Raw genomic sequence first — 19,525 nt, 5'->3', positions numbered from 1 at the left:
GTGATGATGCAACTTGTAGTCACTCCTGATGCAGATGCTATGCGGTCCTGCAGACAGGCTGTCTGGGAGCTGCAGAAACCTTGGACCAGAATAGCTCTGATAATGTATCTGTCATGAATGTGTGTCATCAGGACCAGGACCGTGGCGCACAGTGGAAAACCAAATGGCTGCGCCGACTGCCTAGGCTGCTTATTTAAAGCCGTTACCATGACGGCATAACTGTAAATGATATACATATATAGCTCAAATGTTATTTAAATACAATATATCTCCAAAGGCTAGAGGTAGTGGCATTTACACTACCAAGACAAGAGAGTCCATTCTTCACCCGGAGCTAAGTGTCTAAATGTTGAGATTATCGTGGCTTGACGGCTCCACGTTAATGAGCGGAGAGAGAAGGCTCAGCGAAGTTGAACTGTAAACTGGAGCTCTGTGAAACGTCGCCTTCTGCTAAACAGAGGTTCACATGTCCTTCTGCTAAACAGAGGTTCACATGTCCTTCTGCTAAACAGAGGTTCACATGTCCTTCTGCTAAACAGAGGTTCACATGTCCTTCTGCTAAACAGAGGTTCACATGTCCTTCTGCTAAACAGAGGTTCACATGTCCTTCTGCTAAACAAGAGGTTCACATGTCCTTCTGCTAAACAGAGGTTCACATGTCCTTCTGCTAAACGGAGGTTCACATGTCCTTCTGCTAAACAAGAGGTTCACATGTCCTTCTGCTAAACGGAGGTTCACATGTCCTTCTGCTAAACAGAGGTTCACATGTCCTTCTGCTAAACAAGAGGTTCACATGTCCTTCTGCTAAACAGAGGTTCACATGTCCTTCTGCTAAACAGAGGTTCACATGTCCTTCTGCTAAACAGAGGTTCACATGTCCTTCTGCTAAACAGAGGTTCACATGTCCTTCTGCTAAACAGAGGTTAACATGTCCTTCTGCTAAACGGAGGTTCACATGTCCTTCTGCTAAACAGAGGTTCACATGTCCTTCTGCTAAACAGAGGTTCACATGTCCTTCTGCTAAACAGAGGTTCACATGTCCTTCTGCTAAACAGAGGTTCACATGTCCTTCTGCTAAACAGAGGTTCACATGTCCTTCTGCTAAACGGAGGTTCACATGTCCTTCTGCTAAACAGAGGTTCACATGTCCTTCTGCTAAACAGAGGTTCACATGTCCTTCTGCTAAACAGAGGTTCACATGTCCACGGGGGGAGTGAACGCAGCTTAAAAACCATGTTTGATCATGTGACAAACGGCACAGTAGGAGCGAGGCAACTCTCAGCACTTCCCTGTGAAATGAGAAGGCCAGCTGCAAACACAGCCTAAACGCTGCTTTCCCACTGCTGCTCCCTGGAGAAGGCTGGTCAAGTCTCTCAGAGAGAGGGAGGGGGGGGACAGAAAGTCCCTCATTTAAACACAGAGTGGAAAACCATCCGCCGGAGGGATATCTCTTTGCGGTGATAAGGCATTAGATAGCCATTTTCGAGGGAGTACTTGATTTTGCCTCCTTTTGCAGACGTTGCTTTTGGATTAGCAAGAGCGAGGACGTGCGAAACGTCTCGTGAATTATTTCCCTGTCTTTCTGACAGCTGGGAAAGCGCTCGCGCTCCAAACTGCAGCTCGTGCACCAGAGACACTAGACCAGAGGTTCTCAAATGTTTTTCAGCCAAGGACCCCTTACAAGATAGAAAATATACCGGGGACCCCCTCATTCTGATTTGTGATTTTGGGCTAAGCTTAATTGTTTCCACGGTAACATGCTTGACTTTTAAATTGATAGGTTTGTTTAGATTAGAATGTAATCCATGAACCATTTTAGATTTAAAGCATAACATATTCTCGTTGAACTATGAAGCTTTTGGACACAAAAAAATTGTTTTTATTTTTCTGAAAACTTTTCGCGGACCCCCTGGCAAAGTGCCACGGACCCCTGGGGGTCCTCGGACCCCCATTTGAGAACCACTGCACTAGACTGTCCAATATGTAAATTAAGACAACGCAATAATAGCATGCTTCCAACACTAACTGAGACCTGAACTGTGTGTGGTCCGTTTCCCTTTGTCGGCTGAGACAGGGCACAAAATTAGCACCAGATAGATGGCATCCAAATGCTGGTGAAATATGCAAGTGGCTGGTAGATTTGCTTCAATCACCAGCCAAAAAACAATGCTAAATTTGATCATCTATTGAGCTGCTAGTAAAATGTGAACATTCACTAGCCATTTGGCCACTGGACAAAAAGTAAATGTTGCTCCCTGGGCTGAGATCACCATCATTGCTTTGCCTTTTAGTCTGGCAGGTCAAGAGCAGCGGGGTCAAAGGTCAGTGTGCGCCGGCAGTCGGCACTTAGCACCCAGAGGCTCTCCAAAGACCTCACCACACCCAGAGGCTCTCCAAAGATCTACACACCCAGAGGCTCTCCTAAGACATCACCACACCCAGAGGCTCTCCAAAGACCTCACCACACCCAGAGGCTCTCCAAAGATCTACACACCCAGAGGCTCTCCTAAGACATCACCACACCCAGAGGCTCTCCAAAGACATCACCACACCCAGAGGCTCTCCAAAGACATCACCACACCCAGAGGCTCTCCAAAGACCTCACCACACCCAGAGGCTCTCCAAAGACCTCACCACACCCAGAGGCTCTCCAAAGACATCACCACACCCAGAGACTCTCCAAAGACCTCACCACACCCAGAGGCTCTCTAACCCTAACCCACACCCAGAGGCTCTCTAACCCTAACCCACACCCAGAGGCTCTTTAACCCTAACCCACACCCAGAGGCTCTCTAACCCTAACCCACACCCAGAGGCTCTCTAACCCTAACCCACACCCAGAGGCTCTTTAACCCTAACCCACACCCAGAGGCTCTCTAACCCTAACCCACACCCAGAGGCTCTCTAACCCTAACCCACACCCAGAGGCTCTCTAACCCTAACCCACACCCAGAGGCTCTCTAACCCTAACCCACACCCAGAGGCTCTCTAACCCTAACCCACACCCAGAGGCTCTCCAAAGACCTGAATGCTGCTGTGAGCAGTTTATGCTTAACAAACACGCTTTAAGACGCCCTAAACAACACAGGTCATTTACAAAACAGCCATTGAGTGAGTGAATCTGTGCAGAGTCGTTTGTGAGTCTCTTCATGTGATGGGAATGTTCTCCATCCCTCTTCAGCTCTCTGCACAGGCCTCTCCTCCTCCTCCTCCTCCTCCTCCTCCTCCTCCTCCAGGAGGTCAACAGCAACTTCACTTTACTAATTGACTTTCCCTGCCCTCTCAGGACAATAACAGCGGTCCTTGACTTCTTTATGACTTCCCCTTTACGAGCCCTGGGTTGATTATGCCTTGGAGGAGCCCCTAATAAAGCCTACGCAAACAGAGCTTTCAGCAGGAACCAAGGAGAAAAGTCCAAGGCTTCCTTCCCTCCGTATGGCACGATGCCAGGCCTACAGCACGGGACAAGGAGGAAGAGGATATTGGAAATATACGGTCTAAATGAAAAGCTTATGATACGCACAACTCTGCTGAGGCAAAGGAACAGCTCCTCGTCACAGAAAAGCAGCCATGTAATGAGTTGATGGCGCACACATTTTTCATGTTACAAAAATATACATAACACGCATAAACAGTACAAAACACAGAAATGTAATGAATACAGTTCTGTTTCATTATGTTCTCTCCAATCAAATGAAACCACTACTTTTAACCTGGGCTTCACTAGACAAATGATTCTGTTTTTTTCCTACAACAAAGACTGGCAGTATTGCAGTGGAGAGAGAGCACTTCAATGCTTTGGATTTGTCTGATGAAGAATCGGTTTTATTCTCAACATCATATTTCATCAGGAAAATCCAGGACTTCAAGTACCACTCAATCCCTTTTTCACACCAAAGGCTTGGCAGTTGTCCAGTTGCCTAAGGGGCCTCAACAGCCACGATGATTTTCTTTATTTTTTGAAGGGGGGGCGGAGCGGAGCGGGGGTGATCGTCTTGCGTTATCCGCTATAGGCCAACAACAGGTCATCTCCAACAAAAAGCTAATTTCCCGTCGGGTGAGAGCGCTGGCATATTAATCACGATTAGAGACCTGGAAAAGGAAGTGAGGTGAGCGTGGCACCATGTAAGGTGGTGAACTTCTCCTTTCGCTGCATGCTGAAGCTAATAATAAGAGTCAGTTAGAACTCTGCCTCTCCCTCTCTGTGTATCGCTCCCCCCCTCCTGACAGACAGACACAATACCTCTGCATATCTGATGCGTTTCTCACATTCATCAGGCAGGTTACACCGTAGGCCTCTTGTGGTCCCCCCTCCCAGATTTGATCAGCTGTTCTGTGGGGTCAGAGCGAAGCCTTGAACGCTACCTGATCTCCTGTCCCCTACTCCACCACCACAACACCCACCAAGCCCAGTTAGGCCAGCAAAAACAATATACCCATCTATTTACAACCCTCTCTCTCGCTGCAGACACCCCAGTTCTGACCACCCACCCACCGGCACAATGCTGGACACTTGCCTCCGCGGGCCATTTCAATGGACGGAAATTGGGAATGCAAAACAGAGCAGCAGTGAAAGGACATGCGGCTCCATCAGCCCCACGCACAAACAATGGAGGATCTGCCCATGTTGAGCTTCTCCTTCCTCCTGACACACAGCGCTTAACAATGAGGCGCTATTATGACCGACTGTGTCTGCCGTTTCCGACAACTATTTCAGACATGTGTGTGTTCATATTGAGGACACGTCTTTACATAACCTGCTGCGGCGCTGAGTGGAATTATTTAACAAAAACAGCAACTTTGCCAGGCAAAGCCTCTTTTCTTATCCTCATTCTAATTCGGTAAAAATGAATTCATAAGATAAGATGAAGCTATAATAATCCCCATGAGGAAATTGGGCCGTTGCAGCAGCAAAAGTAATAGGAGAGCAGGGGAAGATATAATTTAATACCAAAATAAAATAACCATTGTCATTTCCCTCTGCTTGTTACTATGAACAACTAAAACCTCTAAACTCTAGACAAACCTTATGTGACTAAATGTGTCAGTTTGCTAATATCTGTGTTCACAAGCAATGCAATCAATGAGTCAGTGAAAGTCCATTATAGATCTGAGTGATCAGAGAAACTCAGGCAATGTGTGGGCATTCACATTGGCCTTGTTCACTTCCCACCCATTTCCCCCATTTTGTGTCTGAAATGCAGGAAGTAACACAGGTGCAAGCAAAACATGAATGAGGTTTTCCACCTTCCAATCCATTTAGGTGTTCCACTGCCGAGGCCCTCGTTAAGGTTTTGCTTGCACCTGTGTTACTTTCTGCCTTTTAGACACAAAATGACTGAGCTGGGTTGGAAGTGAAAAAGGCTAATTGGCTCGTCAGCTGAGAGACAGCTGAACTTCGTTGCGGTTAGCAGCCATCAACAGATGTGTGCTTCCTGAGTTCCCTACTGAAGTCATTTTATATATATGACCAATAGTTCTGCCTGTGCAAAGTGGATGAGAAGCTGATTACAGGAATGTTATTGTATCTTTGATTTGAAACACTACAGGAATAAGCATCTGAAAAATGATGCTTCAGCATCCACTGTTGGCATCAAACTCACATGTAATTAGACGTTTTGTTCTGTTCATTTTTATTAATGCTACCCAGTTGCTGTAACATTATGAATGGCAAAAGCAAAGCTGATCAAAACGTTGTAGCTGCATCACTACATAGATGGAACTGGGGCTTCTCACACCGCCCACAGACTAGAGAACAACAGAATACATCGAGCTATCAGCCAAGTCGCTCTCAGGGTGAATGCAGAGAAAAGCGCAAATCTTAAACAAATGTTTCGGGACGATAACTATCACCACAAGCCAACGAAAAGGACGATAAAAGTCCAATCACTGTCCTCCTGATCACTGTTTACACTACAGCTCTCCTAAAACAAAGTCAAGCAGACATAATTTAATTGTAGGCCTGCCCTGGAATAATACTAAGAAATACTGACAAAGAAAGAACAGAATGTTTGAATTCACTCTGGTTCTTTTCCTCAACAGGCTGTCCATCATGCCATGTGCAATATGTGAAGAGGTTCACCAAATACTAAGCAGTAAAAACGAATAAACAGGCGGCTAAACAGGCGTCATCTTCTCTGCTTATATTGTTCCCCAGCGAGCGATCCAGAAATGGGCAACCCCGTGGTGCAAGTGTTTGTTTGCGTGAGGAGAAATAATCCCCTCTCTCAGACAAGGGGTCTCTATGGCCTGGATAAGGATCATGGGGATGTATTACACCCAGCAGAGCCCCTGCACTGAAGTGTTGGATAATGGGTCGTCTCAGGAGAAGAGGGCATTCAGCAAACACTGGAGAGGAGTTCTGAACCTCGCTGCTGCTGATGTTGCCGCCTGTTTTGCATAACAACCGACAGACAAAACCGACTGTAGTTGAACCTGAACGTCGGGTTGTCGGAAAATCCCCGTGTCCTGAAAGCGTACAGTACAGTGCCGTTTAGACGGGGATGGATGACTCGGTTGTGCTATACAATGAGCCTCCCTTGGGACTGACTTTGCGTCTACTGTCTTAGCCCCGAGTCTGCTGCCCTCTGCGGTCTGTGTCTCCGGCGGGGGGTGACATCTCGTCTCGAGGGCGAGAGAGGAGAGAGCTTTGCCTACGGGCCAATCAGAGGCCGGCAAGTCACGGCTCCATCAGCCGGTCACAGCGCCATCGGACCCACACTCCATCGCTCAGTCCTCATGGGGAGAAAAGCGCTGGGCTTCAGCCAATTCAACACTACAGGGTTCCACACGCACGTCGCACGCGCACACACACACACACGTTCACACACAGACCTTGACCTGCTCGTTCCCCTCCAAAGCCTCAATGGCAGAACGTTGGCTCTAAATAAACACAGCTTTCAAAGGGAGATAGCTGAACCCTCTGGAAGCAACACTTTTGTTTCAGCCCCGGGCTGGAAGATAATCCCTCGCAAATCCCAAATCTCTGTGGGATTCCCATTTATGGACCCGAGCAAAGTGGCACAAATCGTGCACAGACCGGCAATAAGTGTTGGCAAAACAGACAAACTTGGATTCGATCAATTTGTAAATCAAATTGGGAAGCAAAGTGCCTATTGTATGGGATAAAACATATCAAGGTTTTAATCACACACAAAATAAATGGCATGAATATGGATAATCCGAGCTATAAACCAATCATAATATTGAATCTTGATCTTTTCAGCAATAATGGAAAGTCAGAATGAATGGTCAGAATGGTCCTCAATGGATTGCAAAGTTGTAACTTGTGCACACACACACACACACATGGGCGCAAGCACACAGGCATGTCAGCATTCACAGACACCCATGTATGTGTACACACACACACACACAGACACAAAGACACCCCCTCACACACAGCCCGAACCAAAAGCAGTCCAGTATGTAAGCAGTAGCTCTCTCTCTCTCAGCTGGTAAGGCATATGATTCAGAGAGCCTTGTGAAGAAAGGTCAGTGTGAGGCCTGTGCAAACAACAGGCCCTCTCAGTGTGGCTCGGCACAGGCCCGCAGCAGCCGGCCCAGCTGGGCGCTCTTCGTTTACAGCCCGTGCAATCGATAGCCCGCTGCCCATTCATCACAGCAAACAGCCTGGGTTCCTATGCTCACGGACCTGCTGGATCCACGCACACTGAATGCTGAGGGGCGAGGCGAGGCAGTGGACAGGGGAGATCAGAGTAGATTAATAAGCTGTGCGTAAATCTCCCCCCCCCCTGAAAGCACACAGAGTGAGAGCTCCTCACCATCTCCTCAGTGCTTTCTGCTTACTGACCAGCAGGGCTTCAGTCCCATCAGTCACCATGACAGCACCCAATCACACATCAGCAAAGTGCAGCAGGGATACAGGACGTCTGGGCTTCACACACTGGCATTTACCTACACGCCTCAGTTTCTTCACTTCACTTGATGCTGAGCACATCAAATGCATATTGATGGACTTTATCTGAGGAACAGTGTGCTTTCATCTAGGCCTATTTATGATGGGCGAATGTGGGGAGGTGACCCTGGTATTGGTCACTATTCAGTCTGAAATCATTTTTTTCTTAATCAAGTGAATGATATGGGAAAGGGGTGAGATAATGTATCTTGTTTGCAATAAAAATCAACCTGTTTGAGAATTTTCTTGAATTAAGCGGCATTGTTTTTCTTGTTGGGATCTGTCTTATTATGCAATGTTTTAGGAAGAAAACTCCTGACATTGCAGTGGAAACAAGTCAAGTGGAATCTTCACTCCCCTCAGTGGCAGACATTGCTCACTTGATTCAATAAAAATAAAAATAAAAATAAAAAATTATTTAAAAAAAAGTGAATATGAGGCTATGAATGGCAGTTTGGGCACTACATGTGTATTACACTGTGTCTGAGTAGAGTGTGCGTGCATCCTTTACTGTATTTGTGATGGATGACTTTGGGCAGGTGAGTGTAGTAGTAGGCTACAGTAGTAGGCATCATCATGGCTGCCTATGGCTTACCTTATTAGAGTAGGGAGGCCTGGCGAGGTTGATGCCATCTCTGATGAGTTTATCCCTGATCATGATCTTCAGCTTCAGCTTGGGGTAAACCACCAGCTCTCTCCGGGTGCCCAGCGTCAGGTTCCTCTGCGCCCCCATGTACCCACCGTTGCGCCCGACCCGGTCAATGTTCTGCTCGGTCCAGGACTTGGAGCCCCGCAGCTTGGACTCGTACTGGTCCACCATGTGACTGGTGTACAGCTCGGACGCGGGGGGCATCGGCTCCAGGGTGAAGTACAGCCCGCTGGCCGTCTCTTTATCATCCTCTTTCAGCCGCTTCACCGCGTCGTGGACCCGCTGCCTGTGGTGCGGTATGTAGACGCCGATGGCATCCAGGTCGGGGTCTCCTATCTGTTTGCAGACCTCCAGGTCGTCGTAGCCATTATCCACGAACGCCTCCACATACTGGGCGAGCTGGAGGGTCTTCAGCCACTCGTAGACGATGACAGGTCCGTTGCTTGTCATGTTGGCGGCTCTCAGTATCGGAACTCGGAATAGGACTCTTCAGTGGGGGGTTAATTTCCCATTCCGCATTTCAATCGCATTATAAGCTGATTTATGATTTATCCGAGTCTTGGTAAAGTGCGAACACGTGAGCTAAACGAATTATACTTTATCCATAATGAAAGGTTTGCATTCCCAACCTTGCTGTGCGTCCGAGATGGAATAGGAGTATGAGCAGTGTCGGGAAAAGTCAATGAAAAGCTAAACACAATCCGGGTGGGTGTGACACCTGTCAATATTTACAAATGAAGGAGATGCACTTCACCTTCGATCACTTGAAGCAGCTTTCCAAATCCCCAACGTCATTTAAGCATCAATGTTACTCTCTCGCGCTGCTTTACCACGCGCCTCTAAGCTCCAACAACCACCCACAACAAAAATGCAAAACAATTGCTGCAAACTATTGTCATCCAAGCCGCCAAACTGGATTTCGCTCGCGCGCGTCTACAAAGCCTTTTCCGTTTCGCCAAGTCTTGCAGTGTCTTCAAACGGCGGCGAGTTGTATAAATAAATCCAAAGAATGGAACATGGATAGGGCTAAAATGAAAGTAAGTCGCTTGGCAAAGACTACGGTTGTCGAGCCGCTCCGTCTACGCGTTATTACAGCAGTTCTCCAAGCCACCGGCGGCACATCACCACCGCGTATCCACAGCCAGCATGCTCACGCGCTGCTCATCTGCCATCCACGCCCCCCAAATCCAATCCAAGAGCACCCCTTTAAAAATAGTGATGCCAGTCCCTTCTCTCGCTCACTTCTCTTCTCTCTCTATCTCCAACTTGTCCTCGGGGTGCGCGCACAGTGGGTCACCACGCTCCACCGACTTGTCCAAAGTTGGTCCACCGCGAGAGCGCAGGAAAACAGTGGCACACTTCAATTGAACAGCCTCGTTGCTTGCTGGTTTGTATCACATCATTATTCCCTCTTCTCCTATTCGGTGCGATCTCTCTCTCTCTCTCTCTCTGTCTCTCTCTCTCCCTCTCTCTCTCTCTGTCTCTCTCTCTCTCTGTCTCTCTCTCTCCCTCTCTATCTCTCGCTCAGCCATTCAGCATTTCTATCGGTTCGTTTCTCAACACGCACCAGCTCCCCCTATGTGGTGACTGGGGTACTGAATTATTTGGTACCAGTGAAGCTGATGTAATAGGTGAAATTGCAGTAGGCTACTTTATCCATCCATCCATCTATCCCTGTCTGTCTGTCTGTCTGTCTGACAATGGATTTATTTGATTTTAATCGTGTCCTCCACCTTGTGATATGGGCCATCTGTGAAGCAAAATGGAGAAGAGAAAAAACTAATTGCATTCCTCATCACATTTGTATGCCCTGGAAAAGGACACTGTATCTGGGTCGACTGATATCCAACTGCACCCGCAAACATACTTACGTACACAACTTGTCTCATGTTCTGTCAGCTCTCTCTACCTTTTCAAGGATCATCATCAGAGCAATGGAGTCCTCCAGTCTGCATCAGATTGTGGTACCATGCCATCATCATCAAAAAAAGACAAGCCTGAATGTAATGGGAACACTGCTGCCTAAGAAATCACTCACACACAACACACACACACAGATCTGAGACAATAACACTGCTTGAATAAGACCCGTCCGCTCTGTCCAACCGGATGCCAGGCCGGTGGGTGCTGATGCATGCTTTATCAAATGTGAGCTGACAGCTTGTTAGGGGTCAGTTTGATACAATCACTATCTCAGCTCGAGCTGGAAGTGATTTGCCTTGGCCCATTATGACATGCGGTGGGGGTAGAACTAACATGGCAGTCAGGGAGGAGTGGGGAGGCGTATCAAACGGCCTCCTCTTGGAGAGCGCCATCAGAAACATGACAAAAATGCATGTCAGGATGTTCGAGGGAGAGGTTTCATGCTAGAGAGGAGCCTCCATACAGGGCATGGTGGCCTGGAAAAGGTCGTCGGTTCAACCCCCCGGATCTGGATGGGGAAAGCGTAAAAAAAAGCAGCGCTTGCCCCTCCCTCATTACCACCACTGAGGTGCCCTTGAGTAATAAGACGCTTAACCCCAACCCGCTCCAGTGGAGCTGCTCAGTGGCCAGCAGATCAGACTGTGGTTGTACACTGGTCAGTGTCCAGGTGTGAATGTGAACAGGGCACTCCTGAAAAAGAGAGCATTGCTCAGGAAACTCCCCCCGAATAAAGGTTATCATATTCATAGAAAATATCCAGCCTGAGTTAAATGACATTTCCTATGATTTACCTGTCCACTCCTGTCACTGCAACGACTCGGAAATGCTCTCTTGTGCCTTATCCTGTATAAACACTTATTCAAAGTGATTTGAGGGGCAGGAGCAGGGGGGTAAACCTGTACAGAATGTGACATGTGGGGTGGCTGATACAACACACCAAACCTGAAGCATCTGTGTTTTACACACCTTCCTTGTTGGTACACGTGACATGTTATGACCTTCAAGCAGAATTACCATTGTCATTTAGTGCATTTATTACTGTCTACATCTAGTTTGCATTCCCTTAATAATCTTTTCACTGCATGTAATTAGATTATTTTTTTTACTTTTACTTGATTATTGTAGACTTCACAGTGTCAAACCTAGCTAGAATATAACTGCTGTCCAAAGACGCCCAAAATACGAAGCGATGGATGTATTTTGAGGGATTGTTTCCGAGAAGAGATCCATTTCTTCCTGTGGGAGTGAGGTGATTGAAATCAAGCACAGCGTAACATAATGTCTGCACTGATATGATATATGATAAAAACACTCATCTCGGGTACAATGCAATAACAATAAAACAAACCAAATTAAGGCTGCGCGTTTACTGTGATGGATTTTAGAGCTTGGTAAAATTCCCAGTCTGTGGAAGTTAGTGGAAGTCTGTGTGCAGAAACCAGTGGGAAAAATGTAAAAGAGACGGGCAACAAATTGGCGATAAACTTGCAAAAACCTCACCAATATGATCCTGTAACAGTCCCTCTGAATAGCACCATGTTACAGTACACAGGCTGTCCTCACACTGCTCGCCCCTCCCCTTTGTTGTGGGGAGAGACGAGTGATTAGATCTGTTACAGGAGAGGATTATGAGGGGAGTGACAGATGGAACAGGAAGACTGGTGCGCTGTGCGCTGGGTGGACTCGGAGCGCGCGCGTGGACGCTGCCAGGAATGCCATGTTTTCCACTCTGCCGCCCCGTCCTCAGTGAGCCATCGGCGGGCACCGAGGGAGGCGAGGGGTGGCTGCCTTCAGCGTCTCGCTAGCTGCATGGAAATATAAAACACTGTCCGTTTATATGGCCCACCTGCTAGGAGGCAATCATCTGAATCCTCCTAGTTGGTATGTAATGTATTGCCCCGCACGTTCTGAGGAAAATGACTTTGGATTCAAATGGCCAGCAAAGCATGTCGAGAAAAGAACATCACAGCAAAGCATTTGAATTTGTCATGTACAAACAAAAACAAATACAGCCTAAACAGCCTTCTTTCCTCCCCACAGAATGATTCAGATATTTTATTTTAATAGAATAAATTACTTAACATAATCACGTAAAATGTTATTTGAGTACAACATCGTTTGGCATAAGTTATTATTGCTTTATAGTCACATAAACAAGATAGTCTATGTCCATTTCGGTCTCATTCCGCATTACATTGAGTTCAATAGTATTGCCCCGGGGAGCGCAGGGCCATTTGCCACATCAATAACACCTCAATAACCTTCCCTTAATAAAATCAGAAAGAGGGGCCCAGGGCATTAGTGCTGGTAAATATGGTAAATATGCAGTAGTGAGAGCGTACACTAGCATTGCTGCTGGTAAATATGTATAGGCTACTTTCACTGTGCTGATTGAGAGAGACAGTGACTGAGGCAGGTTGAGGGAAGAGAGCAGCTCCAGCAGACAGCCCGCGGGGGAGAGGAGACAGACACAGCCAGACAGACAATACCAGCTCCACTGACAGCCAAGCTCTTTCTATGCTAATAATCTTCCCTGTGTGTGCCTATTTTGTATTTATTTATTATTATTTTTTATGTATTTTTCCTGAAAGGAAGAACTTGGTAGTAGAAGGTAGGGTTGGTTTATTTGAAGGGTGAAATTTTCGGGCCACTTTGGCTTCAGACTCCAAGGTTAAAACCTTCCAAGACCTCAATTTTGGAATCCTTTGAAGCAGAGAATGGCTTCTGTCCACCTAGCTGCAGAAGCACCATGAAGGTCATGGATGTTGGTTTGCTGGGTCGAGGCGTTCTTCACGGGTGGCTATCTGTCAGCCGGTGATAGATATGTAGACTCTTTCTGCTGGAAATATGGCCGAGGTGGATATAGAAAACACAAATCACGGTTCATATTAGAATCAAATGAGGTTGTGCTGAAGGCATGCAGGCAATTCCTAACCTTCAAAGGCTCCGTTCCCATTCCATTCGCTTCATTTTATCACGGTAAGTTCTGATGTCAGGATGTGCAATTTTTCATATTGATGAAGTATTACTAATGCCAAACGGATCAAAGGAAACATAATCCAAAAAACACCTCTCCCTTACCCATCAACATTTCCATTGCTCCTTTTGGCTCTCGGTCCCTTGCTGCACAACCCCCCCCCACCCAAACACGCACACACACACAAACACAAACACACACACACACAAACAAACACACACACACACACACAAACACACACACACAGATTTGGGGGTTGGCTGGAGAGGAGTGAGCTGATGATTGCCTGTGATTACTGCATATCACATTTGGCCTCATCAGGCACAGCTGGCAATTCCCCGATGTTCTTGGCTAACATGACTTTCTCATGACAGAAAAAAGTAGCCTACTCTTACAATGAATCGTCGACGCACACAAGCAAAAGCAGATAGAGAAATACAAATCAAGGCAGCAATTAATATGTTCAAATACTATGAATTTCACTGCAAACCTGAATAAGTTGGGTGTTAAAAATCAAAAGAAGTTATTGTCTAGGGATGCAATTACAGGCAGTAAACAGAACATTTATGTTAACAGACTTAAAAGAACTATTCACTGCTTTTGAACCTCATCTCTATTGTGAAACACACGACAGTTGTTTTCAATGCTCTCTGGGGCACGGCTTCAGGATCTGCTCTACTTCCTAGAACCAGGAAGTAGAGCTTGAAGCTGTGCTAGCTCGCACGGCTGTTATTCAAACTATTTTTACTTACTCATTTTTGTATGCGTGGATGGAGAGCCTTAACGAGCCTTAACGAGCCATACCAGCTGCTGGGGCGGTCCCTACTGGCAGATGAACCGGGAGCTCTCGGTGCAGGAAACATGGAGGGAAGGTAAACATTGTTCATCTGCATATACATACAGACATCGTAACGATACAAAGCTGGCTGAAATGCAGTGAAGTGGCATTTTAAAAATGGAGGCGCTTTCGTTGGAGCTTGAGGGTCCGGGCCGGGGCATCTTCTTCCTCAGCCTTCAGACATGTTGAACGGAAAGAGCAGGAAAGAGCTTGATCTGTCTTTTAATGACACACAGCTGGCCAGAGAGCAGAGGTAAAGCACACACATCAGGACCGGCAGACCCTCCACCGGCAGCTCAATATCAACCTAAACATCCCCGAATCCCAGAGGGAGAGGGAGGGTGGCGGCTAGGGGTTAATGCAGGAGGTGCATGTCTAAGCATATCAGCCACAGACACCTGCCAATCATTACACTGAATCCATCAGTGAGGCAACCTGCACTGGTCCACGCACAGTTTAGTGTTCCCACCTGTGATGGTTCCCAGTAGAATAATCAAAACGATGCCATCACCATCAATCACACTCCAGTTGCATTTGACCTTAACTTCTCTGAACCTTTCCTCGGGTCTGGTTCAATCAGAGGCATGGATTGTGACAGACAGATCTCCAATCAGACAGGAGCGGTAATTACCTTCAGTGGAACAACAGACAGGCTGACGGAGTGCAGGCTACTCTCCCAATCACCTCCCATTGCCCGCTACTTGGACCACGTTGTGTTTTTCAGCTACCGATCAAGACTGGCAAAGGAAGCTTGTGCTGTGGGGAATAGGCCTGCTGGAGGCAGAGAAAATCAAAGTGCAACACAGCGAGACTGCAGAACAGAGACTGCAGAACAACGCCTAACATCTGAGAAACTTCTTATTGACTGTGCATAGAACACAATGTATCCATTCACAACCTGATTATACACTGGCAGCATACTGTACACATCAATAGCTCAATGCCATCATTCCCTGCTGTATGAACAAAACAGGAGGTGCATGTTTGCCTTTGCAGATACACAGCACAGTAAACACATTGCTAATTAGTAATTAAACTCACTCTCGATACAAACCACTAGTTCAAATTAATTGTGTTTATTGTGCTGAGAACTATAAACTTGCAAGCTAATGAGCTGAATATCTTAGGCAAAACACAGAGAGAACCGCTTTTTGTAACATGATCTGTTGAGGTAATGAATTATTTTTCTTTAAGTGGGCTAGAATGTCTTCAAATAATAAAGTGTTTGTGCTTTCGCTTGTGTTGGACAGAAGTCACTGCACACTAAGCCCACAGGAAACTAAATGGGGGGGAAATTCCACAATTCCTCGACCAAGCCATTTATCAGAGAAACCACGCGGCTGCTCTGTGCTCTTAAGCTGTTATCATTGAAAGCCAGGCTTTATCTGAGGAGTGAAGTGATCCGGCGATAGGCCCCCAGTTATTGCTTTTGGCAGTGCTTTAATACGAGGCGTCTAACCTGTGACCCGGTCTGCAGCGGTGAGGTAGCTGGTCTGCAGCGGTGAGGTAGCTGGTCTGCAGCGGTGAGGTAGCTGGTCTGCAGCGGTGAGGTAGCTGAGGTAGCTGGCTGCAGCGGTGAGGTAGCTGGTCTGCAGCGGTGAGCTAGCTGGTCTGCAGCGGTGAGGTAGCTGGTCTGCAGCGGTGAGGTAGCTGGTCTGCAGCGGTGAGGTAGCTGGTCTGCAGCGGTGAGGTAGCTGAGGTAGCTGGCTGCAGCGGTGAGGTAGCTGGTCTGCAGCGGTGAGCTAGCTGGTCTGCAGCGGTGAGGTAGCTGGTCTGCAGCGGTGAGGTAGCTGGTCTGCAGCAGTGAGGTAGCTGGTCTGCAGCCGCAGCGGTGAGCTAGCTGGTCTGCAGCGGTGAGCTAGCTGGTCTGCAGCGGTGAGCTAGCTGGTCTGCAGCCGCAGCGGTGAGCTAGCTGGTCTGCAGCGGGGAGCTAGCTGGTCTGCAGCGGTGAGGTAGCTGGTCTGCAGTGGGGAGCTAGCTGGTCTGCAGTGGGGAGCTAGCTGGTCTGCAGTGGTGAGCTAGCTGGTCTGCAGTGGGGAGCTAGCTGGTCTGCAGCGGGGAGCTAGCTGGTCTGCAGCGGGGAGCTAGCTGGTCTGCAGCGGTGAGCTAGCTGGTCTGCAGCGGGGAGGTAGCTGGTCTGCAGCGGTGAGGTAGCTGGTCTGCAGCGGGGAGGTAGCTGGTCTGCGTAGCTGGTCTGCAGCGGTGAGGTAGCTGGTCTGCAGCGGTGAGGTAGCGTAGCGCTGGAGAGATGTGGCACAGAGGGCATCAGCAGCCATGCCCACAGGAAGTAGCATTTATAACTCCACTGATATGCCATCGCAGTCAACCTGGGTCCATGTAATTAGAATGGACGGCCATGCACCGACCAAGCACATCAGCATAAGTGGATTATGTACGTATATAATATGCAAATTTGCAACACATGGCTGCTGGCAATTGGAGACATGCAACTGTAAGTAGTGATATAAAAATAAACGTGTGGTGGCATATTTTTCTTTTGCGCCCGGCTATTTGTTTTGCAACCTTGGTACGCATTCGATCACAGACATAAAATAATTATTTTTATGGTTATGTGCACATAAAAAGACTGAGATGTGAGCGCAAACGGCCTTGATACTTTCCTCGCACGTTTTCCCTATGAATGTCTACCTCAGCCCCTTTTCTCTTTCCCTCTGTCTCTCTCTCACACACACACACACACACACACACACACACACACACACACACACACACACACACACACACACACACACACACACACAGTAACCTTCACTAACCCCTCACACACCTGTTGATGCAAGAGATAAAACAAACCTGTTATTTAGTGTCAGCCTGCCATGCTGATGAAATATGAACACATTTTTCCCCCTTTCCTCCCCCTCCCTCTCTCCCCTGCTCTTCTCTCCATCCTCAGTTCTCCTTGGCTGCCTTTAATTACAGATGTAGGGATAATCCAGAGGGGTCGAGGTTTGGCTAGAGGCAGACTGGAGGATCGCTGACAGGAGATATTGAGCTAAGGCAATCCCAGGCAGCAGCCACATCGCCCAGTGATCTACGACCAAGCTTACAGCACAATGGCACCCAGAGGCACCAGGCTTAGCAGAGGGATGAGCGTCGAATGGAACAGTTACTGTAGGAGATCTATAAAAGACCTTTCATTGTTAGGGACAGACGAACTGCAGCGGATTTGTAATGAAATCACGAGGCAACATATGGGAAAACGTATCCCAGCTAAAAAGAAACGTATGTTGTGTTAACTCATGACAGTCCCGTGTGTGTGTGTGTGTGTGTGTGTGTGTGTGTGTGTGTGTGTGTGTATGTGTGTGTGTGTGCGTCTGCGCATGTGTAAAAACATGCATTTGTGCTTCCACCAGTGTGTGTGTGTGTGTGTGTGTGTGTGTGTGTGTGTGTGTGTGTGTGTGTGTGTGTGTGTGTGTGCATGTGTCTGTATAAAAGGAAGGTTTCCAGCTGATGAGAAATGTAGCGTCATGTGACTTCAGAGAACAATGATAACAATCCCCTCTAAGCAAGCCAGTGGTGCGGAACGCCCAATTAATACAGATTAGCTCTCTTTCCACAGCCCTCGTTTCCCCTGCTTAATTAAATATAAGGTGATTGAAAAGGAAATTAATCATCATCCAGATACGTAAAGGCGAGTTTTGCTCCAAAATGAGATATCCGTGATATAAGTGACACCTACAAATGATTGATGGCACCAAAAGAAAACAGCGTACTGTATGTTACTTAAGTAAGTTGAGTAATTGAACTCCTTGGTTGACAGACTAGACCCTCTATATGATACAGATATTGAATGATGAACTTCAGGTGAGGATATTCCCCCCCCTAAAAGTTGGAAATTCATGTTCTTTAAAGTCCAATTATGAAAATCATACCACCGTGAAAGATTTGGTAAAATAGGATTTAAGAGAGAGATGCATTGAATAGACTGTGTTAGCACTATAGCTATATGCAGTACTGAGCATAAAGTGGAGGAGCTGAGTCTGCGTCAGGTCCACTGACTGTTTCCCCGTCTCTTTACCTCTGGAGGACTGAAGACAAAAGAGCAATTAGACGCCGCCAAGCCTCAGAGTCTCACTGCAATAAATCTGCTCTCAAATGGAAGAGGAGATGATGGCCGTGAGCCCAGCTTTGTTAGCATGTTATATTAATGAACAGAGCTTTGAGCGTCTGACCTCTCCTCACAGACCGCACGGCCTACGCAATATCTTCTTGATGATAAACCTCCAAAACAAACAAAAAAAGTCAACTGGAATCAGGAAAAATATACGTGGTACAGTATACCACAGTATATACCAGGGGCGTAGGCAGAAATTCAATTATGGGTGGGCCTGGATAAAATTGGGTGGGCCTGGATAAAATTGGTGGGGCAATTGCATGACGAAATTTTGCGCGCAAAGTGCGCAAAATTCCTAGATGTCAGGAAGTTGTCATGCATTAGACTCTGGAGATGATGTGCCCTGCGTTTTTAAGCTACAAAACCATTAGCTAGCAAGGCAGCAGCAAGTTTGCCTCTAGAAAACAACAAATTAATTAATTAATTTTTTTTTTTTTTTGGATGGGCCAGGGCAAGAAGTGGGTGGGCCTGTGCCTACCCAGGCCCACCCGTAGATACGCCCCTGGTATATACATGTATGGTACCGGTACATAATGAGCCATGAGCAAAAGATGGTGGGTGGAGATCAATTTTTAATGAGAACACTGTACACCAATGACAATACCTTCTTGATTTAATGAAGTCAAATGACTGCAGCGGCCGATACATGCAGTATGAAGAGATATGAAATGCCAGTGAAAGATGACGGAAAATAAATGGATTATCGAACACAAGGCTGAATGGCTATATCACTGTGTGGTCAGTGAAGTGTGACAGAGAAAGACAGAATGGATAACGGTCCATTCTTCACGAGGGGTCATTATGGGTGACGGTGATGGGCTGTGGATGAGGAGTCCATCACAGCCAAAGTGATCTCTCAACAAGACAATGACAAATCAATCAATGTCTGATTATGAGCTTAGCACAAAAGATCACCAAGTCAATTGTGACACACTGCCAATGTTTCACTTCATATTAAAGGCACCAAATTTTTTCATATATTGAAATATGTGTTGAACATGGATATATATAGTAAAAGTACATGAATATTACTCATTAATTCATAAGATTTATTCACTTGTACTTGTACTTCTATACTGTATGAC

General features: G+C 46.9%; 1 protein-coding gene across 1 annotated transcript in view; it reads right to left on the bottom strand.

Annotated features, from left to right (window-relative positions):
* Window positions 1-9,149, bottom strand: part of LOC310782749 (SAM and SH3 domain-containing protein 1-like) — a 249,063-nt gene extending 239,914 nt beyond the window's left edge. The window contains exon 1 of the mRNA XM_083643484.1: window positions 8,514-9,149. Within this exon, the coding sequence (XP_083499610.1) occupies window positions 8,514-9,017 (504 nt within the window). The 5' untranslated portion in view covers window positions 9,018-9,149. The remainder of the gene's footprint in view (window positions 1-8,513) is intronic.
* Between the last annotated feature and the right edge of the window lie 10,376 nt (window positions 9,150-19,525).

The sequence above is a fragment of the Poromitra crassiceps genome (genome assembly GCF_964638095.1).
Source record: "Poromitra crassiceps genome assembly, chromosome: 9".
NCBI classification, from domain to species: Eukaryota; Metazoa; Chordata; class Actinopteri; order Beryciformes; family Melamphaidae; genus Poromitra; species Poromitra crassiceps.
Note: the sequence above shows the minus strand (reverse complement) of the source record. Positions and strands in the feature narration are given on the sequence as shown.